At 49.7% G+C, this 19,857-nt stretch overlaps 3 protein-coding genes across 3 annotated transcripts, besides 6 other annotated features; all 3 read left to right on the forward strand.

Moving 5' to 3' along the window:
• Positions 1-318: 318 nt before the first annotated feature.
• Positions 319-2,153, forward strand: ACLA_079910 (uncharacterized protein; the record flags this gene model as incomplete). Its single annotated transcript, XM_001267732.1, has 3 exons — positions 319-343; positions 468-1,846; positions 1,908-2,153. The coding sequence occupies 3 exons, from the start codon at positions 319-321 to the stop codon at positions 2,151-2,153; spliced, it is 1,650 nt and encodes a 549-aa protein (XP_001267733.1).
• Positions 2,154-2,775: 622 nt separating this feature from the next.
• Positions 2,776-2,803: a microsatellite.
• Positions 2,804-4,347: 1,544 nt separating this feature from the next.
• Positions 4,348-4,375: a microsatellite.
• A 6,123-nt stretch (positions 4,376-10,498) lies between these two features.
• Positions 10,499-10,534: a microsatellite.
• Positions 10,535-10,598: 64 nt separating this feature from the next.
• Positions 10,599-10,625: a microsatellite.
• A 513-nt stretch (positions 10,626-11,138) lies between these two features.
• Positions 11,139-11,168: a microsatellite.
• A 1,752-nt stretch (positions 11,169-12,920) lies between these two features.
• clcA (putative C6 finger domain protein) lies at positions 12,921-16,662 on the forward strand (the record flags this gene model as incomplete). The annotated part of the gene is made up of 6 exons (XM_001267733.1): positions 12,921-13,634; positions 13,723-13,835; positions 13,902-15,308; positions 15,364-15,444; positions 15,504-15,706; positions 15,761-16,662. The coding sequence occupies 6 exons, from the start codon at positions 12,921-12,923 to the stop codon at positions 16,660-16,662; spliced, it is 3,420 nt and encodes a 1,139-aa protein (XP_001267734.1).
• Positions 16,663-17,815: 1,153 nt separating this feature from the next.
• Positions 17,816-18,936, forward strand: ACLA_079930 (short chain dehydrogenase/reductase family protein; the record flags this gene model as incomplete). Its single annotated transcript, XM_001267734.1, has 2 exons — positions 17,816-17,849; positions 17,930-18,936. The coding sequence occupies 2 exons, from the start codon at positions 17,816-17,818 to the stop codon at positions 18,934-18,936; spliced, it is 1,041 nt and encodes a 346-aa protein (XP_001267735.1).
• Positions 18,937-19,841: 905 nt separating this feature from the next.
• Positions 19,842-19,857: part of a microsatellite that runs on past the window's edge.

Here is a 19,857-nt window from a genome sequence, read left to right on the forward strand (position 1 = left end):
ACCACCAATCTCAGCGCTCGAATGACTCGGCTGCCACTGAAAGAGTTCCACCACTGTTTTTGGTCATGGTAATCCTCTCCTCGAAGAACCTCACAGCAACACAATCCAATTCCGCGCATCTGTTCGATCTCCTACCTAGCTCTTTCTTCATCTACAGAGGAGCATGTGATTGAGGCTTCACTCAGACCTCTTCTTTTCTTCTCATGTTCATCTGCTTGGAATTCTGCTTCAAGATAGTTCCACATTTACCTGTTTGGGTAATAATAAGACATTGTCAATACCTCATTGACGGGCTACTTACTCACCTGACCCCGAACCATGCTTTGTTGGGCCGGAGGACTGGGTAAGCTTCCCCTCATTCTTTTGTACCCTTTCTTGGTCAAATCTACCATTTGTTTCCTCATACTTTCCCAACAGTTCATACAAAAATATTAAGCGAAGATCAATCCAATGCTAACCAGGCACAGGGTTGCCCCCAATCAGCTCGTCGCCTGAGACAGAACGACGCCCGCCGCCGCCTCCAACAAATCTCGATTTCCCGGCCTATCACCTACTGGATGTTCCAGACGATGCATCGGACGAGTCTCTTAAGGACGTTTACGGTCTCTTGGCCTCTATTCGGCGGCCACAGGATATCTCAAAAGACAAGCTCAGGGCGCTGAATCTACGACTGGAGAAGGACATCCCTGCTGAGCGCATCGTTCCTCAGGTCACACCGGACATATTTCCTCCGCTCCCTTGGGGCGACCATCCTTTGAATGAGACGGAAGATGGCGAGCCGATCCTGATGGACAACGGAAACCCGTACCCCGCCGTGAGTCGATTCGGAATCTTGAAGAAGGAATTACTGCTGGACAACGATGATGCGTTTCGAGAAGTTGCGAGATTGCCGCCCCAAGATGGCCGCGAGCGGGTCCGGGTGACCCATACGAGAAAGTTTTGGACGGGTCTGGAGCGGATGGCGCAGTGGTGGGACCCTAGCCTGGACAACTATTTTGAGCGGCCGGCCTCGCCTCAATCGTCCGATGAGGACAAGATGTTGGCCGATGGCGAGGTTCAGCCGTCCGACCACAGCCCGCCAGCGACACCCATGGATGTGGACAAATCACCACCAACGCAAGCTATCAGCGGAACGACCCCAGTGGCGGAAGAGGGCCAGGCAAACGTCAAGAGGTATACCGGTCGTCGCATAGGTACCGGCCGGGATATGCCAGAGGAAATCCGGGATGAGACCGTGCGCGCGCTGGCGGAGATGGCCGCCTGGCCGTTTGGATGCCAGATTGCGCTACCCATGTTCCCGCCGCGACTTGCCATCAAGACACTTCTGCTACCGATCCGACATTCTTTTCAGGTTGCCCGATCTCCCAAAGACCGACAGCTCGCCCGGTGCGGCGTGATGGAAGGCCCTCTCTTTGTGGCTCAATGCCGGTCCGAGACCTCTTTCCGAGAATCAGGCGACGCCCCGGGATCCGGCATGGGAGAGATCTGCGATTTGCACAGGGAACTCGGCGCCATGCTGCTGGCTGCGCAGGAACGCGCGCGTCAGGGGGCAACGGAGGTGCGGTCGGGCGAGGGCAAGTGGTGGGCAACGAAGCCGAGATGGGGCGGGTCGACGCCGAAAGCAGAGGAGAGCGGCGATGGTGAGGGTGAACTTGCACTGGAGAATGGCAACGATCGCAAGCGGTCCAAATACGAGCACCCGTTTGTGGCATCTCGTCGCCCTGGTGCCGGGCGGAGACTGAGTAATGTCGAGAGATGGAGGATCGTGCAACCCGGGCCGAGTCTCTGGGATCGACGGATGAGGTATATTCAGATCGGAAAGGCCCCGGACAGCCCGTTTGACGATGTAGGTCTTCCAATTTGGAGAGGAAGGGGGTGGGGAGGACCGTTGCTGACTAGGAATCTAGGTCTACATGCTATCCTCCATCAACCACCACGTCTCCATCCTGCATCTTCGCATCCACCGTCGGTATCTGGAGATACTCAGTACAGGCGAGAGCGACTTTCCTCCGGATACCGACACGCCCGACCAGCCGTGGTACATCCTGAAGCTTCGGCGAACACGATGGTATGACCTTTTTGAGCCGCAGCAACGCCTGGAGATATTCCAAGGCGTGTGGACGATGTTCCACTACCTCCTACGAAAGATGTGATGATCCGTTCAGCAAGAATGATTACGATAGAAGGGAGCATGACCAGCGTTGAGCATCTACCGTTAGAGAGAGCAAATATTGATTTCCCCCAATCTTCCCCCCTCCCTACGTTCATATCGCTGTGCCTACACGAGTAGACGAACCTGTAGAGCGATGCATCCGAACTACGTCTCTGCAATCTGCATACCATCATGCAATGAGCTCAGGTCGATCACCACGGACGCAAGGGGAAGCAATAAGCACGCCAGGCTATCTGCAGTCTCCATCGCAATGATGCGCGTCATACGCCCTTACATTGCACCGCTGCCATAATTTCAAATCCTACCTCACTTTCATGTGGATATGCATGCACGTAGCTATGTAGACGACTCACAGGATTGTTGTTGGCATCGAACGACATACCCACATGCTCATTGCCTGTTCGTAGCCCGTCCGCGCTGATATCATAAAAGCTCTACCCTCAGCCATGTGCCGGCAGTACAACCCCTGATCTTCACGCCTTAGCCCAGAACCTGAAATCTCCCCCCAGCAGGCACGGAAACTACATCCAAGACTCTTTACCCGCGCACCCGCAGTTTGCCTCGTCCATCCATTCCTCCCGCATCGAGACAGCTATTGTTAGCTACCTACCTACCTACCTGCCTACCTACAGAGTACGTATTCTCTCTGGGCCTGGGCGACGATCGTGTTTCTAAATCCGTAAGTACATACTACATACTGAGATACCGGACGCTCGTTGGGGACGGATTTAGCCAGGGGCTGTTTTGTTGCTTATTGGTAGCCTTGCTCCTCCCTCAGCCCCCCCCCAACACGAGATTTGGTATGATAGTTCGCAAGCGTACCTTAAGTACGTACAGTAAGTACTTTCTGACCGATGACCGATGATCGAGATCATGATCATGGTTATGATCGGGGATTGGGAGTTGGGATGGTGATCCAGGCCGGTCGATTGTGCAGAAGAAGGGGGAAGGAGGGAGAAGTGTCTGACAATCTGACAGGGGTGGGCTTCTGGGATTGATGGATGGAAGGAGAGAGGGGGAGAGATTGAACGGCCGAGACGTCAGGTAGTTAGTTACGGACAGTACTGTTACTTGATACTTCCTTAGGGGTCGTGTGGAGCAGCACTTGGTCCATGTGTTGATCAGAGTGGTTTGACGTCTGCGCTATGGTGTTGGGGTGCGCACGGTTGTTGATACTTCATGGATGAGGTGTTTGGTAAGGTAGTATCGGCTTCTTCTGTGAGTACTCTGTACATACTTTGCTTACCTTTATGTATGGTCATGGTCAATGGTATAGCTGGGGGATACGACGGGAAATGATGCTTCTTGAATCTAGGTATTGATTGAGTGCATGCTAACTAACTAACTACTTCGAGGAGATTGGTCATGTCTACAGCGCATGTCCATGTAGACTAGGTACAAACAATACTTTTCGACCATCATCATATTGGACTACGACATGCATATGATAGCAGCCCAAATCATATATAAACAAGGATAGCAAAGTCCTGCTCCAGCATTTTCTATGTACCATACACATCCTTCCCCCTAACAAAGCCTACCAAACCAGCAGCAACCCAGCAACAAATCATCTCACCATCTCAGTGATCCTCGGTGTAAGAAGGCCAAGGCCCTCCAATTTCTATGAAGTGACAGAGATTCCTTCCGTGTGGACCAAACCAGACCGTGAAATGTGATAGATCCAGTGGCGTGAAGCATCCGCGCTTTGGGTCCTGTATCGGAGTCAAACCAGGAGGAATATCTATGTAAGTATTCAAGTACAAACAATAGATACAAATACAATCCAAGTCTACCTTGACACAGGTAAGGTACATATAGTACATACATGAGTATTACCGCATTGCAGAACCTGAATCAGAAAAAACCTGAGCCTGAACCGGTGTCATGAGTCCCATGCGGGACTAAGTACAATAAGATTATTATAATCTAACAGCGACAATCGAGTATGTAGGTATGATCCTCGCGTTTGGACTCTGCCCTTTCGCCCCCCGTCCATGCGGATTATCAGAGGTTCAACCGCTGAGAAGCGAAAGCATGTTCGAAGCCTCCCGCGCCCGTTAACCAGGTCGGTGGAATCGTGGCATTTGGGTGTCCTTGGTAGGGACGGGTGTTGTTGCGGATGCTTGTTTTCCTTCTGTCAGTATATCAGGGTGGGTAAAGGTTGCTTTTCGTAGTTTTTTTTTTTTTTTTCTTTTCTTTTTTCCCTTGAGGAGGATAGGAGGATACTACTCAATTTGAGCTGCAGGACATAGTTACGGACGTGCAGACAGACACTTTATGCTCTCCACTGTAATCCACGCGGAGCAGGACGAAGCAATTGAGTTTTGATATTGCAAGCATAGCATACCGATAGCTAAGGTAGGAGACTGGATGTTCGATACAGATACAAGTGTCGACTCGACGGTCGAATATCCTAATGCCCATTCGGGAACCTCGGGGACCTTTTTTTTTTTAATGTTCACATTACTCGCGAATTGCCCTGATTCGGTTAAACTGTATGCATGCCGCTCTATCTGTCACGGCATACTTTCTATCTACCTGTTAGGTAGTCTATCTGCTGCGACGGACCATATTTCCGGTACTTTATTTAACATAGGATGGGCATCTATTATTGTTCAACATTGAACCGGTATTCAAGCAGGGGTGGTGCGCTTAAGCATTGCGGCGCAGAATACCATATGTACTCGAGACGAATGTACTCATAACCACTATCTATCCCCCAAGCATGATATCAGATCCAGGAAGAGCGATTTCAGCATACAACATCGAACATACAGAGTAAATAGTACATACAGATCCGAGTCAGAGCAGTGGATACTGCACATGCAAGTGGCATGAGGAGAGGGGGGGGGGCGATCCGAGCCCTGCGCGCCAGCCCTTCTCCAGCCCAGCCCGATTGTCCACTTATGTCGCCGGAGCCGACTGTTCATCACTGATCGGATCGTTGGGTGATTGAGTTTGTGCAAGGAGTAAGCAGGGCGCGAGACTATGGAAATTGTCGAGATGATTGATCGTGTAAAGTATTACCTCTCTGTATCTATCTATCTACCCCAGATAGAGTCGGTATGGGAAGGGGCTTGTCAGTATCTATGTATGTACATAGGTAGTCGAGTTGACAGGTCACAGGGCATTGTGGAGTAGGCTCTACTCTGTATACTGACTGTTAGTATCGAACAATGATTCGCAACAGGTTGGTAGGTAGGACTGACTTGGGATGTATACATGCAGTTCACGTGTTGACTTTTGTAACTTCGTAACTCCGCGGATATTGTGGCATCTCTGTTTGATGCTGCAGATTCAGACTGTTCTTTGATTCCAGAGGAGATACGTACTTACATACACCAGAATCAAGATGCTGCTCGATCATCAGAGCCAGAAGATGAAAGACTTCTGACTAGTGATTAGGTAAAGCCCTGAAATAGGCCAACTCTATCTTCTGCAGTACATAAGACCGTCACTTGACAATCATCTCCTAATCAATGGGAGGCGCTGATCGGCCATGATCGGGACTGCTAAACTTGCCTGCCAAAGTCAATTTCCGAGGTTTGGTTTATGACCATCAACCTGCACAGTACACACTATGGCTACCTATGTACACACCATAGCGCATGAGACGGCCATCAAGCCCATCGGGAGTTGCCTTGTACCAGCTCCTTGGGTCTGGGAACGGGCTGTCCCGCTGTCATTGCGCACTCAGCTGATATCAGCTCGCTAGCTATATACACATACTGGTGCAGTTGGAAACCCGTATCAGTGAGAAGTTAGATGGATGGTCTCATGGAACCGAGTCGGTGGTATTCAACATTGATAGGCAAAATGGTCAGCCGAACGGACGTCTAGCCAGAAAAAAAAAGATGTCTTAGTACTTGACGCGTTGACCCGCGCCAGTCTCAGCGTTATCAGACCCCGGAGCCTGAGCCATATGATGAAGAGAAAGTGGCAGCGAGGGTGCGCGCATTTGACTCTAGAATTGATGGTATGATGTATGACACTCCCGTAGAAGTATCATCCATGGTTGTCTCGGTTGCTTTGCAAATCCAGCTCGACCGACGTGAGTAGCCGTGTTCCCAAGGCAAGCAACTTTCCAGTTTCCAACACCTGCATCAAGGCAACCCAGGAAACAGGGGGCGAGGGGAGCAGAGGGAGGGAGAGGCAAATGTTGTTGAACAACAGCCATGCTCAATGCCTTTTTTTTTTTTTCTTTCTCCCTCTCTGACATCCTTTGGCACTTGAAGGGTGGCACTCGTGACACTGTAATCTGTAATCCAGGAGGAGTTCGACAGGGTAGGACAATGCACATCATTCAACCCCAGTTAGATGGTCGGACTCTCCACCCCTTGGTCTGGTCTGTACTTGCGCTGTACTCCATAACAGTCCCATGTTCATGAAGATCTGGCAGAGCAAAGCAGATAGATACGCAGTACCCCGTGTGCCTCTCCCAAGACTCCTTCGGCTGACAAGGCTCCCCCTTGCCTCTGGCACCTGATCATCCAGTATATTGTCATACATAGACATGCAGTGCAGTACCTATCTAGTGTGGAAGTAATAAAAGTATGGATCTATATGCATGTACATTATCCGCATTTCTCTGTGGGGTGTTTGATGTGGGGTATCGAGGAGGCCTGAACAATCTTTGTATCATTTTTTGAGTTTTGAGTTTGAGACCGAATTGGGTTAACATCGCGAAATTACAGATTAGTCTGCGCTCTGTACTCTGCAGAATGGGAGAAAAAACGGATGGTCTAAGTCTACCCGTAGGGATCAATGTCCATGGGGAATGACTGAATGGACCAGTTCGGTCTGTTTCGGCTTAAAGATCCAGCCAACGCGAATGATGCCGCCAGCCGACGGAGGATCCCAGGGAACGGGATCATGGAACCCTAGGCTGGTGATCATCAGAGTCAATTGCCGGGCAGTTGATTTTTGAGAGAGAAAAAAAATGAAAAAAAAATGAGGTTTTACTACAGGAAGGTTTACTCTCGAGACTGCAGGAGACCATCCTGGTAGATGGAAACAACTAGAAGATGTCCAAGTCCAAGGGCAAGCCAGGATTGATCCTACCACAATATTTTGGAATCATCATAATGATAGTGCGCGAACATTGAGCCTTCTGTTTCGTTCTTGTCGATCAATAACCTAGGCTGAGCCCATTCGGCCATTCCTCGTAAGAGAAACGACATGACACAAGTGGCAACCAACTCATGGCCTGAACCTGTCGATCCATATCGACTGTCATCAAGTATGTACTATGTACCACTCATTTTGTCCGAGGCTGACCTAAAACCTTCAATTTGGGAGTTTGGGGCTGGCGCGGTAGTCCAGAGGAAAGCATCCAATGAGCAATCATTATTGAGCGGCAGTTTCCTGATCTTCAAAAGACCCCCCCTGTGCCACCTGGAAGCTACTTGTCTCGGCTGTTGAAGCTCCCTGGTAGATAGAGAGTGGGAGCAATACTCGTCGTTTCTCAACCAGACTCAGAGCTTTGACCAGCATTGCCCAGCAAGCGAGGGGTTAAACCTACCAAACAAACAACTGACAGCAACTGTTGGACAGTTGGACTAATGACCGGTGAACGGTGGCGAAGTCCAGGTATTTGTCAAGCTGACCTCAGTCTTCACACCAGGGGAATGGGATACGAAGGTTACTTGTTATTTTAGTAGTCGTAGTAGTATAGTTACTAGGTATCCAGTAGTTCCATGGCTGATGAATGGAATCCTTTGCCGAGCGTAACCCGAGATCGAGATTCTGTGGTGAACTCAGTCTGGACGCGTGACTTCCGTGCCGTAACTTACCGTCATTTCGCTGTCCATGGTTTACCCAGACTTGAAGACAGCGGACGGTGCCTGAAGAAAACGCAGACGAAACCAGGGAACAGCTGGCATTTCATTTTTGCCTGCAGGGCACCATGTAAGCAGGTAATTAATAATGTGTTGCAGATGGAGGAGGATATCAGAGATTAGAGCACATTCTGTACTAGATTAGTGATACCTATGTATCTAGTTCTCGTATAATCTGATATAGTCTGATATGATCTTATAGGGTAGAGTAGACAGACTCGAAGTCTCTTTTACCATCATAATGTCCTCAAATCTCCCGTGGATGAATTGGACAGACAGAAACACAGACAGACAATCGGAACATCCCTGCTGAAGATAGGTGTTGTTGTTCTCCCTCTTCCAGCAACTCCAGTCAGACTGCACTTTGCAGAAGCTTAGATACAGCACATGTGCATAAGGACTGACAACCAAGGAATGACCCTGGAATCTACCACCTTACTACTAGTAGTCCGCCGATAATGCCTCCGCCACTTGGTGATTCTCACCGTCTTCTATTTACCGTTTGACGTGGGGCAGCGATGCAGCAATCTTTCCAGGGTCACATCATGCATTCTTCTGTGTGGTTTATGGTGGGGAGCCCCCCTCCCCCTCGAATATTAGTCGACAGTCACTACTATGGAGTACGTAGTACTCAGCTCACTACTGACTAGATAGATACTTAGTGGGCAAGTAAGTATTCTTCTTCTTCAGAGTTTAGGATGCTGCTTGAGCTTCAGATTGCTGGATCAGCCACTCTCTAGCCTTGGATCAGAATCCCGAACCAGTCGCCGAGAAAGGAGCAGAGACTGGAGAGTTGGAGAGCCGTATTGTAGTATATAGTTTAAGATTGAGTTTGAAGACAGTGAGTGGAACACTGGAAGAGCGATAGCAAGGCTCCTCCAAGTATCTACCTATCTAGTAGTCGACCTACGCACAAGTGATTCCTAGACGCAGATAGTCTTGTCTTGACTCTTGATACTGATAGACCATGTTGACATCCGCTCTGTTGTTCAGTATCCACCGTAGATCAAGAGACGTTTCTCTCCATCGATCTGCCTCGTCATTCCTCCAGCCTCACCTCACACACCTGGTCCAGTCAGAGTAATTTGACGATTTGACCACTTTGATTCATCGTTGCTGACTCAAGTCATGAAGAGGATAAATGGCGTATGAGATAGCTGTCTAATCAAGAGGGTTGGTGTTCGTATTATCATTCCTGATTGCTCCTCATACCGCTCAATCCGCCCCCCTCCGGAATTTGGGCACCGATCGTTTCCCTTGTGGTGACTGTAAGTGGTTCAATCACACTGTGTTTTTCATGTTCCATGATCCCGTCCCCAAACATGTCGGTCAGAATTTGCCTCGCCGAAGAAACATCAGCAACATGACTATCAAATCAGTGTTTCCTCAACGGTGCGGGATTGGTTCTGGGAGTTGGATACCTTAGTGTATGTAATATCTCCCGTTATGTACCCTCCTTTCTTCGTTTCTTTTTCCTTTTATTTTATTTTTTTTTTCTTCCCCCTTCCCTTTTCAGCCCCAACTCCCAAGACATATTCAAATTCAATAGTCTCTCATCGACCTCCGTAGTCCGACTCCATTATCCATGTGGCATTTTTCAAACAGCTCCAGGGAAGCTCCGTGGCTGTGGAGTTTCCTCCAGTCAGCTTGTGTGGATGATGAGATACTGATCATACTATGATACTACTTCGTACCGTAGAATAGGTTCTTAGCTTCTTCAGAGTGGAAGATGGATATCTTCTCGTGATTCGTAAACGATTGCGTCCCGCATATCAGCAGACAGTTCTAGCTTCGCTTTAGTTTAGTTAATATTATTATTCTTATTTTTTTTTTTTTTTTTTTGATTTTCCATTTTTTGGCTCTCAATCCACGGATTTTTGGACTCTTGGACTCTTGGGACTCCACTTTGTGTTGTGTCTGGCAGTGTCCACTGACCACTTCCCCCCCCTTTATTTCTTATTTGATTACTGCATTGATATTTGATCTGCTGAAATAAATAAATCAATAAATGATTGAATTTTCTCAATCATCTTCACTGGACTAGTACTGTAGGACTCTGGAACTTAGGTAGGTACATAGGTAGATAGGATGGCGACAGACCGAGACAAACACTAACCCAAGGTAGTGTAGGTAGTTTATTAGATAGGACCGATGTAATGTAATATCATTGAACAAGGACAGAAAACGATCTGTCAATTTTCTGGTGGCTTGTTAAGCTGTTGGTAACGATTCCTGCAAACCAGAATCCTGGTTCGGGTTACAAGTAACAAGTAACAACAACCTACTAGATCAGTAGGTTAGTAACTACTCCGTACATCCATACCTAGCTAGGTACCTAAGGTAGGTTAGTCCACTAACAACTGACCCAGACCCAGTCAAAGTCAGAAGGACGCGCGCGTCAACGCAGAAGAAAAACAAAAGAAGATGCAAGAAGACAGTACATAGAGACAGATTTCTCGCCTGATCAGTTATTACCATCTTCTCCCAGTATCTATCTATCTATCTATCTGTCTGTCTGTCTGTCAGCTGTCTACTAGTAGACTATTCTAGTAGTGTATCGACCCTAGCATCTAACCAACCTTACCATCTACATACATACATACACACATACATACTACTATCCTTGGCACAAACCATCTGGAGATACACAATACCATACTTACCAACTCATTGCTTCCAACCGCGAGTACCACCGAAGAAAGATCAACTGCAGTATAGTTAGTTGCCTACCTAGGACTTAGGAGGGGCACGCCTAATTTTCTTGGGCTTCCTTTCAATCTATATCCTTAACTCTCAACAACACGCAACGACGCACCACAGTAAGTAAGTAAGAAGAGAAAAAAAAAAAAACATCGTTGTTTATTCAGATGTCGCGGCTTCTAATTACTTGGTCCTCAACAACAGACTTTCTGAGCTCTCCTCTAACTGGCTTCCCTCTGACACCCTTTCCCGAGAGATCCAGCAGTTGTGATTGATTCTTGACCTTCCACCGAATCCCGCCCTGACAGAACTGACAGTATTTCCCCTCCTCCTGCTTGACTATCTCAGATCACGGGGATCGATTTATCCTCTAGGTCCTTTTCTTCCTCTTCATTCTTCTCATTATTATTGTTATTTTTCATTTGACCTTTTTTCTTTTTTTTTTTCTCTTTTTTTTTGTCTGGCTTTTAATTTTGATTATTACTCTTACCTTCCTGAGAGGTATTCAGTGGCCCACTGAACTACTGCGACTGCTTCTACCTTAAACAGTTCCGCTCCTCGACAGTCTCCAATCTCCATCTTCTCTTCAAATCCCCAAGAGTCCCAAAGTCCCGTCTTTCCCAAGGCTTCCGGTCCCTTCGGTCTCCTCTTTGGGGATCATCTCCGCGTTTATTCGATTCCATTCCTACCTCCATCTCGGTTGGTCCCTGAAATCCTGAATGCCTTTTTCTACTTGATCCATCCTCTATCTGGCATTACTCCGTCTCCTCGAGCTCTCGAATCTCGATCAACCTTTTTCTTCTGTTTTTTTTTTTCTCGAACGCACCAAGTGACCCGACAGCTTGGCTTCGCTAGCTACCTACCGACGGATCGGAGTACAACAAGACAAACGTCTGCTGTATGCTCTGCTTCATACCCATGAACCATTAACCTACCATCATCCTAGGTATCTACCAACCTCTTACCTAGGTAAGTACCTACTATTTCTCACTAGTTACTACTACTAAGTACTGCTACTCCGTCATTCTCATCATCGTCGTCATTGCCTGTCCTTCTTTTCATTCCTCCCCGTCGATCTATCCACCGAGGCTGGTTGATCGTTCTGGGTGGGTTGTTCCTGTCCCTTTGTCCCTTGTCGTTACTATCATCGTTATTATTACCATTACCAGCATCACGGGGGGACTATCATATCATTTCATCAGTACCTAATTCGTACTATTGTTACCGGATCCCTGCCCTAGTCTGCTCTTGGACCGTGCCAGATGGGTCTTTGAGACGGCCTTTTTTTACCTTTTTTCTTTCTTTATTTTTTCCCTTCTCGATTTCAGCTTTTTTTGGCCTTTTATTTTCCCTTCTTTTTTATGAGTGAAAACATTATCATCACCTTCTGGAAGCCTTTGCCCCAATGATGATGATGACACCATGTACTCCAAGTCTCCAACCCTGGTCGGCTCGATCTGATGCTACTGCTATTGTACCAAGAAAGTACCTTCATTCGTTGCCTACAGCTTGTACAGATCGAGTACCGACTACTTACTACATACGGAGTACAGCTGCCACCAGGCTTGCATGTGTCCACTACAATTAGTCTTGTCGCAGATCTCTTTCTCTCTTTCTTTCTTTCCCCCGTTGAAGTTTTGAACTGCAACTAAACTGGTACCTTCGGTACCTCTGAACAAGTATTCGGTACTATTTACCCATTTGTCTTGCTCTTGCTGCCCATTTCTGTTGTTCTCACCATCTCCTTGGGTATCCATATCGCATTGGCCCCCTCCTTTGCTCGCCTCCTCTGCCTGCTAAGCTGTTGTCTCTTCTAGCGATCTCTTGTTTAGTTTCTGTTTCTTCATTTTCTTTTCACTTTCGCTAACTTGTGCTGCCGAATAGTTCTCCGAAGACTGCTCCTTCTCAATTGCTTCTGCACCACATTGCCTTTTCCCCAACGGCGAGCTGGTTTGTTGATACTTACCAAGGACCACGTCGAGAAACATCTCGAGCACAAACAAGCAAGAGGGACCTGAAAACCTGAAAGAAAGAAAAGCGTGAGGTAACGCCCGAACTACCGCGGATCCAAGACCTTCCCGGCCGAATTACCTTTTTCGGGAATTTGTTGAGCTTTGTCCAACTCCCATCACCTCCGCGCCCCCCTCCTTCTCCTCAATTGGCATCGCACCTTGGGTTCCTGCAGGACATCAACATGTCCTCATGACTGTATGACTGTCGCACTGAATCGACCGTCCATAGCGGATCCACGGCAACCTGGGGCCGCCTATCGGGGCTACGGGCCTACATTCGTGGAAATGATTGGAACGGACGATAAGCCAAAGTCGCTCCCTCCTTACTCCGGCCATCCCCCTCCTTCTATGCATCACCGCATGCACCCTCCCGACGTGGCGCATAGCGTGCCAAATGCGCCAGGAGCCTACGAAGCGTCATGGCGCCCCTACGCACCGCCCTTCGACCATCACCATGCAGAGCAGCGCCGAACCTCTGCTGCCCCCCAGCCTCCCTTGCCCTCCCATCCATATCCCGTCATCCCGAATCGTGAGCTACCCCAGCTTCCTCCGGAAGGACCGTATGGTCGACCGAATGGTCTGCCGGGTCCCAGTCACACCCCGACGGAAGCGCATCCACCACCACCTTTCCGTCCCATGAACGGAGCATCGCACGATGCGAATCCTCATTCCGCACCGCCGCACTCTGCTCCTCCCCATTCGGCGCCTCCTGAATACCGATCGCGGATGCCATTCGCGCCCCAGGAACCAAGCAACAACGGAGACCCTCCACCTCCTCCCCATACGATGCCTCCGGCCCAGTTTCCGACGCCCGTTCCGCATATCTCACACACGCCCGCTCCATATGAACCGAGCTTCTACCAAAATCAAACCTTTGGTATGCGCCAGCGCAAGGCTGCCCGTGCTCAACAGGTATAGGATTGTCTATCTTCAGAACAGCAGAATGCTTGATATCTCAACATGGAGTTTGGCTGACACATATTGTTTGGCTTCCTCGAAGGCGTGTGATCAATGTAGAGCAAGAAAAGCGAAGTGCGATGAAGGGCGCCCAGCATGCAGCCATTGCAAAGAGAACAACTTAATTTGCGTGTACAAAGAAGTGCCACCCCACAAGTTCGTGATCTACTTGAGCCCCAATTTTTCGATCTGTCAGCTCTTAGACACTGACTCTTAAGACAGACAAGAAAAGGCCACCCAACAGATCCTAGACAAGATCCAACTACTGGAAGATAAACTAGATGAGCGATTGACGCATTTCCAGACCGTGCAGATTGAACATGGAATTCAACTGAGTCGGTTCTACAATGAAGTCGGATTGAAAGATACTTCTCGCTCAGTGGCCCCAAAGCCGTCGCTTGACCGCTTGTTGAAGCCGAACACCACAGACCTGGTTGAGGAACCCAAGAGTGGCGAAGCTGCAGATCCAAATGATCCGTCCTCGAACCAGAGTTTTGTGGAGAGGGAAGATGGTGAACTTTCTATTCCCGTGGAACATACGACGGCGGCTCACAAGCTACTTTCTTGGCCCTCAATCAAGAACCTGCTGTATCCAAGAGAATACGATGAGGACTATGTGATGCGACTCGAAGAGCAGCGCGGCATGATTCGTGTCTACGGCCGTGGCGAAGGCGATGACTCGAGTGAAACACTCATAGCATCGGCACCATTAACGAGCACCAGTTCCGGCTCGGGATGGGATGGGACCCCCATTCCCCGAGCCTCACCCAGTAGCCCCTGGACGCAACACTCCCAGCCGCCCGCATTCCAACAAAAGCTTCAAGACAAGGGTGTTGATGAGTTTGGCATTCTGTGGGCTGACCCTGACGCCATTCGTCTCTATCATCGAAGCTATCTTGAGCACATTCACAGACTTCATCCGTTTCTCGACCAGAACCAACTGGAAAACAAGGTTGAGAGCTTTGTGAGGTTATATTGCTTACCGAAGACCAGCACGGGCGCAGGGGATCTGCCACGAGGTGCCAAAAGAAAACGCTCCTGCGAGACCTTACAAGGTGCCGGATGTGATGTTCCGACACCCACTGGTGTCAGAACAGAAGGGGCTGGCCGTCGGGTTGAGAAATCGATCGATAATGCTGTTCTACTTCTTGTTCTAGCTCTGGGAAGCATCTGTGAAGTGGGCGAACCTGTCCCTGGCCCTGCCACCGACTTCCCCCCGGACTATCGCAAAGAGTGGATTCCTGGCCCGCCCACTCGTAATATCCTATCGCCTGCTGGATCTGACGCTGTCCTGCAAAACCAGACGAGCTTCTATGCACCGGTATCAAATCCTCATGCTGTCCTGTCCCCATCAACCATAGATGGTCGGAGAAGTACTGGAGCTCGATCTGCGTCGGCTGGTCGAGAAGTACCGCCCAACAAGAAACCCCGAAACGTGGATGTTATTCCCGGCTTGTCTTACTACGCCTACGCAATTCAGATCATGGGTTATCTTCAAGGTGCCAATGGTTTGCTACATGTTCAAGCAGCTCTGCTGGCGGGCCTGTATGCTGGCCAACTTGCACATCCGTTCCAGAGCCATGGATGGATTTATCAAGCCGCCCGAGCCTGTCAAGTCCTTATCCGATCGTGGGTTTTGACTTCGTGCCATCCTGCGTGGATGAAATGCTGACTGCAGTGTTAGGAAACGTTACGACCAGATGCAGGATGGCCCAATGAAAGATCTCTATGACTTCGCCTACTGGACATGCCTACAGCTCGAAAGGTACATTATTGAAACCCGCCTTGTCCCTAAGCACCTATAGAAGTTAATCTGAAATCTAGCGACATTCTTGCAGAACTGGATCTCCCAGCCAGTGGCATTTCCCGAGCAGAAGCGCGTATTGGCCTGCCTAAGGGGCGCTTCACGCTTGCCTTGCCGAATGAAATATGTGCCCCCAGCACCATGATGATGTTCTTCTATTCCGCGCAGATTCATCTCCGAAAGGTCCTGAACCGCGTTCACACCGATCTGTACAAAGTTGAAAGTAAGAACAAGGGATCTAAAATCTCACTTTGACGCTGCTAATCCTATGTTGTAGAACAAGCTCAAGGTGCCCACGGCACGAATGCTGCCAATAACAGTAGTGTCGCAGGCTCTGCGAGCGCTGTTAACGCCGCAATTGCCGCCATCACGGCTAATGCTTCTAACTCCACGACAGGCTCTAGCATGGGAGGCGCTTCAAACAACGGGAACCGATGGACTTCCAATGTGCAGGAGATCCTAAGCATGAATCTCGAATTATGGCGCAATAGTCTGCCCGAAGTCATGAGATGGAAGGATGGCGACCCTCCTTCCAAAGATATCAACGTTGCTCGCATGCGGGCTAAATACTATGGCGCGCGATATATCATTCATCGCCCCCTTTTGTACCATGCTCTGCACTTTGCTGGACTTCCCGACGCAGCATTGACGTCGGTGGACTCACCCGCAGGCTCTGTTCTATCAGGTCCGAAATCTCAACAGGTCTCGCCATCCTTGACACACAGCCAGCGGGCTACGAACATGGCGCGATTATCTAGTGATATGGGTTTAGCAGGCCATAGCGCACCTCCCTCATTCCCGGCGGGATCGATGGGTACCATCGCCTACCGTGATCTGCCAACCAAGTTACGACGGGCCTGCAAAGTATGCATTGATTCTGCTATCTTGAGCACTGAGGCCTTTGATGGAGTGGAGGGTCGCCCGATCGTGACGAACATCTTTGGCACTGCTCATGCGCAGTTTGGCAATATGCTTGTATTATCAGCGACGTACATGTCTTGTCTCTCTGAGCTAGTGGACCGGACTGTCCTTGAGAAGCTTCTCAAACGAACGATCAAATTCCTTCTGGAGAGTAGGAATATCTCACCCACTCTCCGTGCCGACGCACGAATCTTGACTGAAATATATGAGAAAATCTTCGGCGAGCCTGCAGCGAGTTTTTCATCCGCCTACAGCTGAAGGTCAGTGCGTCTACTGTCGCGGAATACTTATACGCCTATCTTTTCTGTCCACTTCTGCCTCGAATTATATTCCTTTCAGATCTCGTTGTACCTTGTCCTCTCGATTGATTTGTGTTCTTTGCTCTTGATTCCATTGCACATACCGATGTCTGTGCGACACGGGCTCCTGATAATATACATACACCGGTGTCTTGCACGGCGGCTTTTCCTTTTTGCCCTGGTCTCATTTAATTTTGATAAGACTTCAAGAGGTTGGGTACTCTCATTAGCACTGCGCATTTTGGAACGGATTGGTGGCCACTTGAAATTATTTCTCTCGCTATTGGCATTGTCTGACCTCGGAGCTTTGTTTTCCTTTCTGTTGATTATTGGTCTGTCTTTTGCCCCCCCCCCCCCCCCCCTTTCTTTTTGATCCCAAGGAGTTTAAACGGCGCCGATTACACCCTACCGTTGTGGAGGGGGTTTGGTACAGGAGGGATCGTTTCGTTGCATTTTCAGCGAATCCAGGATTATGGCCTTCAATATACTAGGTTACCTACAATCGTGGACATAAAGAGACGGCCGATATAGTCATTGCATACTCACTGAGATTTATGGCCCGTGTCAGCAATGACTGTGGCAGTGTTCATTTATCCGTGTTGGTCATTTGGTATCTGATTCTTGTCTGTTATTGACGTCGCTGTTTGTGTTGCACAACGCGGATAATGTCCTAGAACTTGACCGTAGACGGCAGAGAGTGCCTTCTTGCCTATGTGGCACATTCTTTCAGCCTGGCCGGATGAAAAGTATCCGGAGGGTGTCAAGCACGCCAATTAGGCCGGGAAAAATGTAGGACAAAGACAGCACTCTCATCCACAGCTCGAATTGGTTGCAGCTGTGAATAAGTAGATCCGTGAGCACCGACCTCGGCAGCTTCTGACTTGAAGCGTTCCCCGCATTCTCATCATGGATGCCTGAGTGTATTTCCATCTGAAGCCAAAGTCAGCCGGCAGCACCAAGATGCTGCCATCACGTCCTATATATGCATGTCACCCAGCGAGGCTGTCTTCGGCTTTTGAAGCTGGATCTTTCAGCAATGGTCAGGCATGATTTGATTATAATTTGAACTGCAAAATCCGCTGGGAAGAACCTGCTCCTCAACAGTTCCAACTATGGCAGCACCACGAACCTGGCCCTCGCGAGAAGGTGAGTTTGTCTTTTGCCCATTTCGGGCGTCCTTCAGCTTTCGAACTGTCGAAGCTAAAGGGATTTCTACGTATGTCTAGGGTTTACTGCTGATGTGCTCGGGAAGGTGCTCCAGAATACACTTCTCACACCCTGGACGACAACCCCCCTGGTCCTTCTGGCACGGTATACTGCGGAAGGCACGCAGCTTGCCGAACAGCATCCGCGACTGTTCTGGTTCCTACAGGCCCTCGCCTCACTTGCCGTTCTCCGCCGGCTCAACGCTTGGCTAAACACTCGCGCACTGAACAATGGCGTCTCCGATCGGTTCCACTGGCACCGTGAGGTGGTCGTCCTGACAGGCGGCAGCAACGGAATCGGCCGCCAGGTCGCTGAGCTGCTCGGCGCGCGCGGCATCAAGGTCGCGATTCTGGACATCCAGCCGCCAGAGTCGCAGCCGCTCGCGCCCACCGTCCGCTTCTACGAATGCGACATTAGCTCCCCATCCGCCATCGCAGCCGCCGCGGCAGATATCCGCTCCAGCCTCGGCGAGCCGACCATCCTCATCAACAACGCCGGTATCTGCAGCGGCAAGACCATCCTCGGCTCCACCGAAGCGCAGACCCGGCTGCACTTCGAGGTCAACACGCTCGCCCACTACTGGCTCGCGCGCGAATTCCTGCCGGCGATGGTCACCCGCAACCACGGCATGGTGGTCACAGTCGCGTCGCAGGCGGGCTACGTCACCACGCCAAACCTGGTGGACTACGCCGCGACCAAGTCCGCGGCCATCTCGTTCCACGAGGGCCTCGCGGCGGAACTGGTGGCGCGGTACCGTGCTCCGTGTGTGCGGACGGTGCTCCTCACGCCGGGATCTACGCGGACCACGCTCATCGGCCGTCTCACGCCGGAGGATACGTGGTTTAACCCGCTGCTGCGGCCGGAGACGGTGGCGGAGGCGCTGGTTGCGCAGATCCTGTCGGGGAGTAGTGGGCATGTGCTTGTGCCGGGGTCGACGGGGTGCTTTGCGCGAGTTCTGAGGGGGTTTCCGCCGTGGATGCAGCATTTGCTGCGGGTGAGGTTGGAGCGGTTGATGAGGGCTGATTAGGTGGTTGGTTCTGGGGCTTGATTTTTCTTGCTTGTTGAGTGTTGAGTTTCTTCGAGGGGAAATACGGTATGAAGGGAGTCACTATGGTCTTTCTATGAATGATGAGAAATTTTTCTGGTCTGGAGTGGCTTCTTTGGACGAGTAGTCCATGTATCATTTGCTCTTTGTATGGGTTCAATCTAGCTGGGTAATCAAAGTGACACCTGAGGCAGCAATTGTAGAGGTATTATTCAGTGAGCTCTCAAGTCTCAAGACTCAAGAGCCGAGACCAGAAGATGCAAGGATGAAGATGATATACGCAGCTACTCCATCTGAAGTATCTATTGATTAATTAATTACAGATACTCTGCCACAATCAAGAGATCAACACCAGCCTTCTGAATTCTCTCCAAGCTTCCCTCGTCGCCGAATGTCGTCGCTAGTACGGAGTTACAGAGTACTCCGTATCTATCGACTATTCGCTGCTTGGCACGTGCAGCCAGCCAGCCTCTTTCCAGCCTCACCGCGATTTCTCTCACCCACTTTTCAGTTCTCACTCTCATCTCATACAGTTCAGGTTCGTTCTGCATTTTCTCCATCTCAAGCGAAACACACATCCAGGAGGATTATTATCCAGTCGTCATCATCGAACTAAGAATCCCATCTATCATCTGCATCAATTCCACTGCCCCCACATTCCTTTTTTTTTTTTTGCCCCCGCCAGTCACCTTCTCCCCTCTCTTTTTTGTCCTCATTCTTTTACTTCATAGCTCTCGCGGACAGGACATCCCGTCATAGATACTACTACTTGAGAGTTGAGATCTCATCGAACAGCAAGTCAACAAACCACACGAGCACGGCCTTAGGCGCTAACCGCCCGCTGGATCGGCTTGGCAGGCGGATTCGCTGGAGCAACTCCAAGTAGTTAACCACTAACCACTA

The sequence above is a fragment of the Aspergillus clavatus genome, genomic scaffold (assembly GCF_000002715.2).
Source record: "Aspergillus clavatus NRRL 1 1099423829806 genomic scaffold, whole genome shotgun sequence".
Classification (NCBI taxonomy): domain Eukaryota; kingdom Fungi; phylum Ascomycota; class Eurotiomycetes; order Eurotiales; family Aspergillaceae; genus Aspergillus; species Aspergillus clavatus.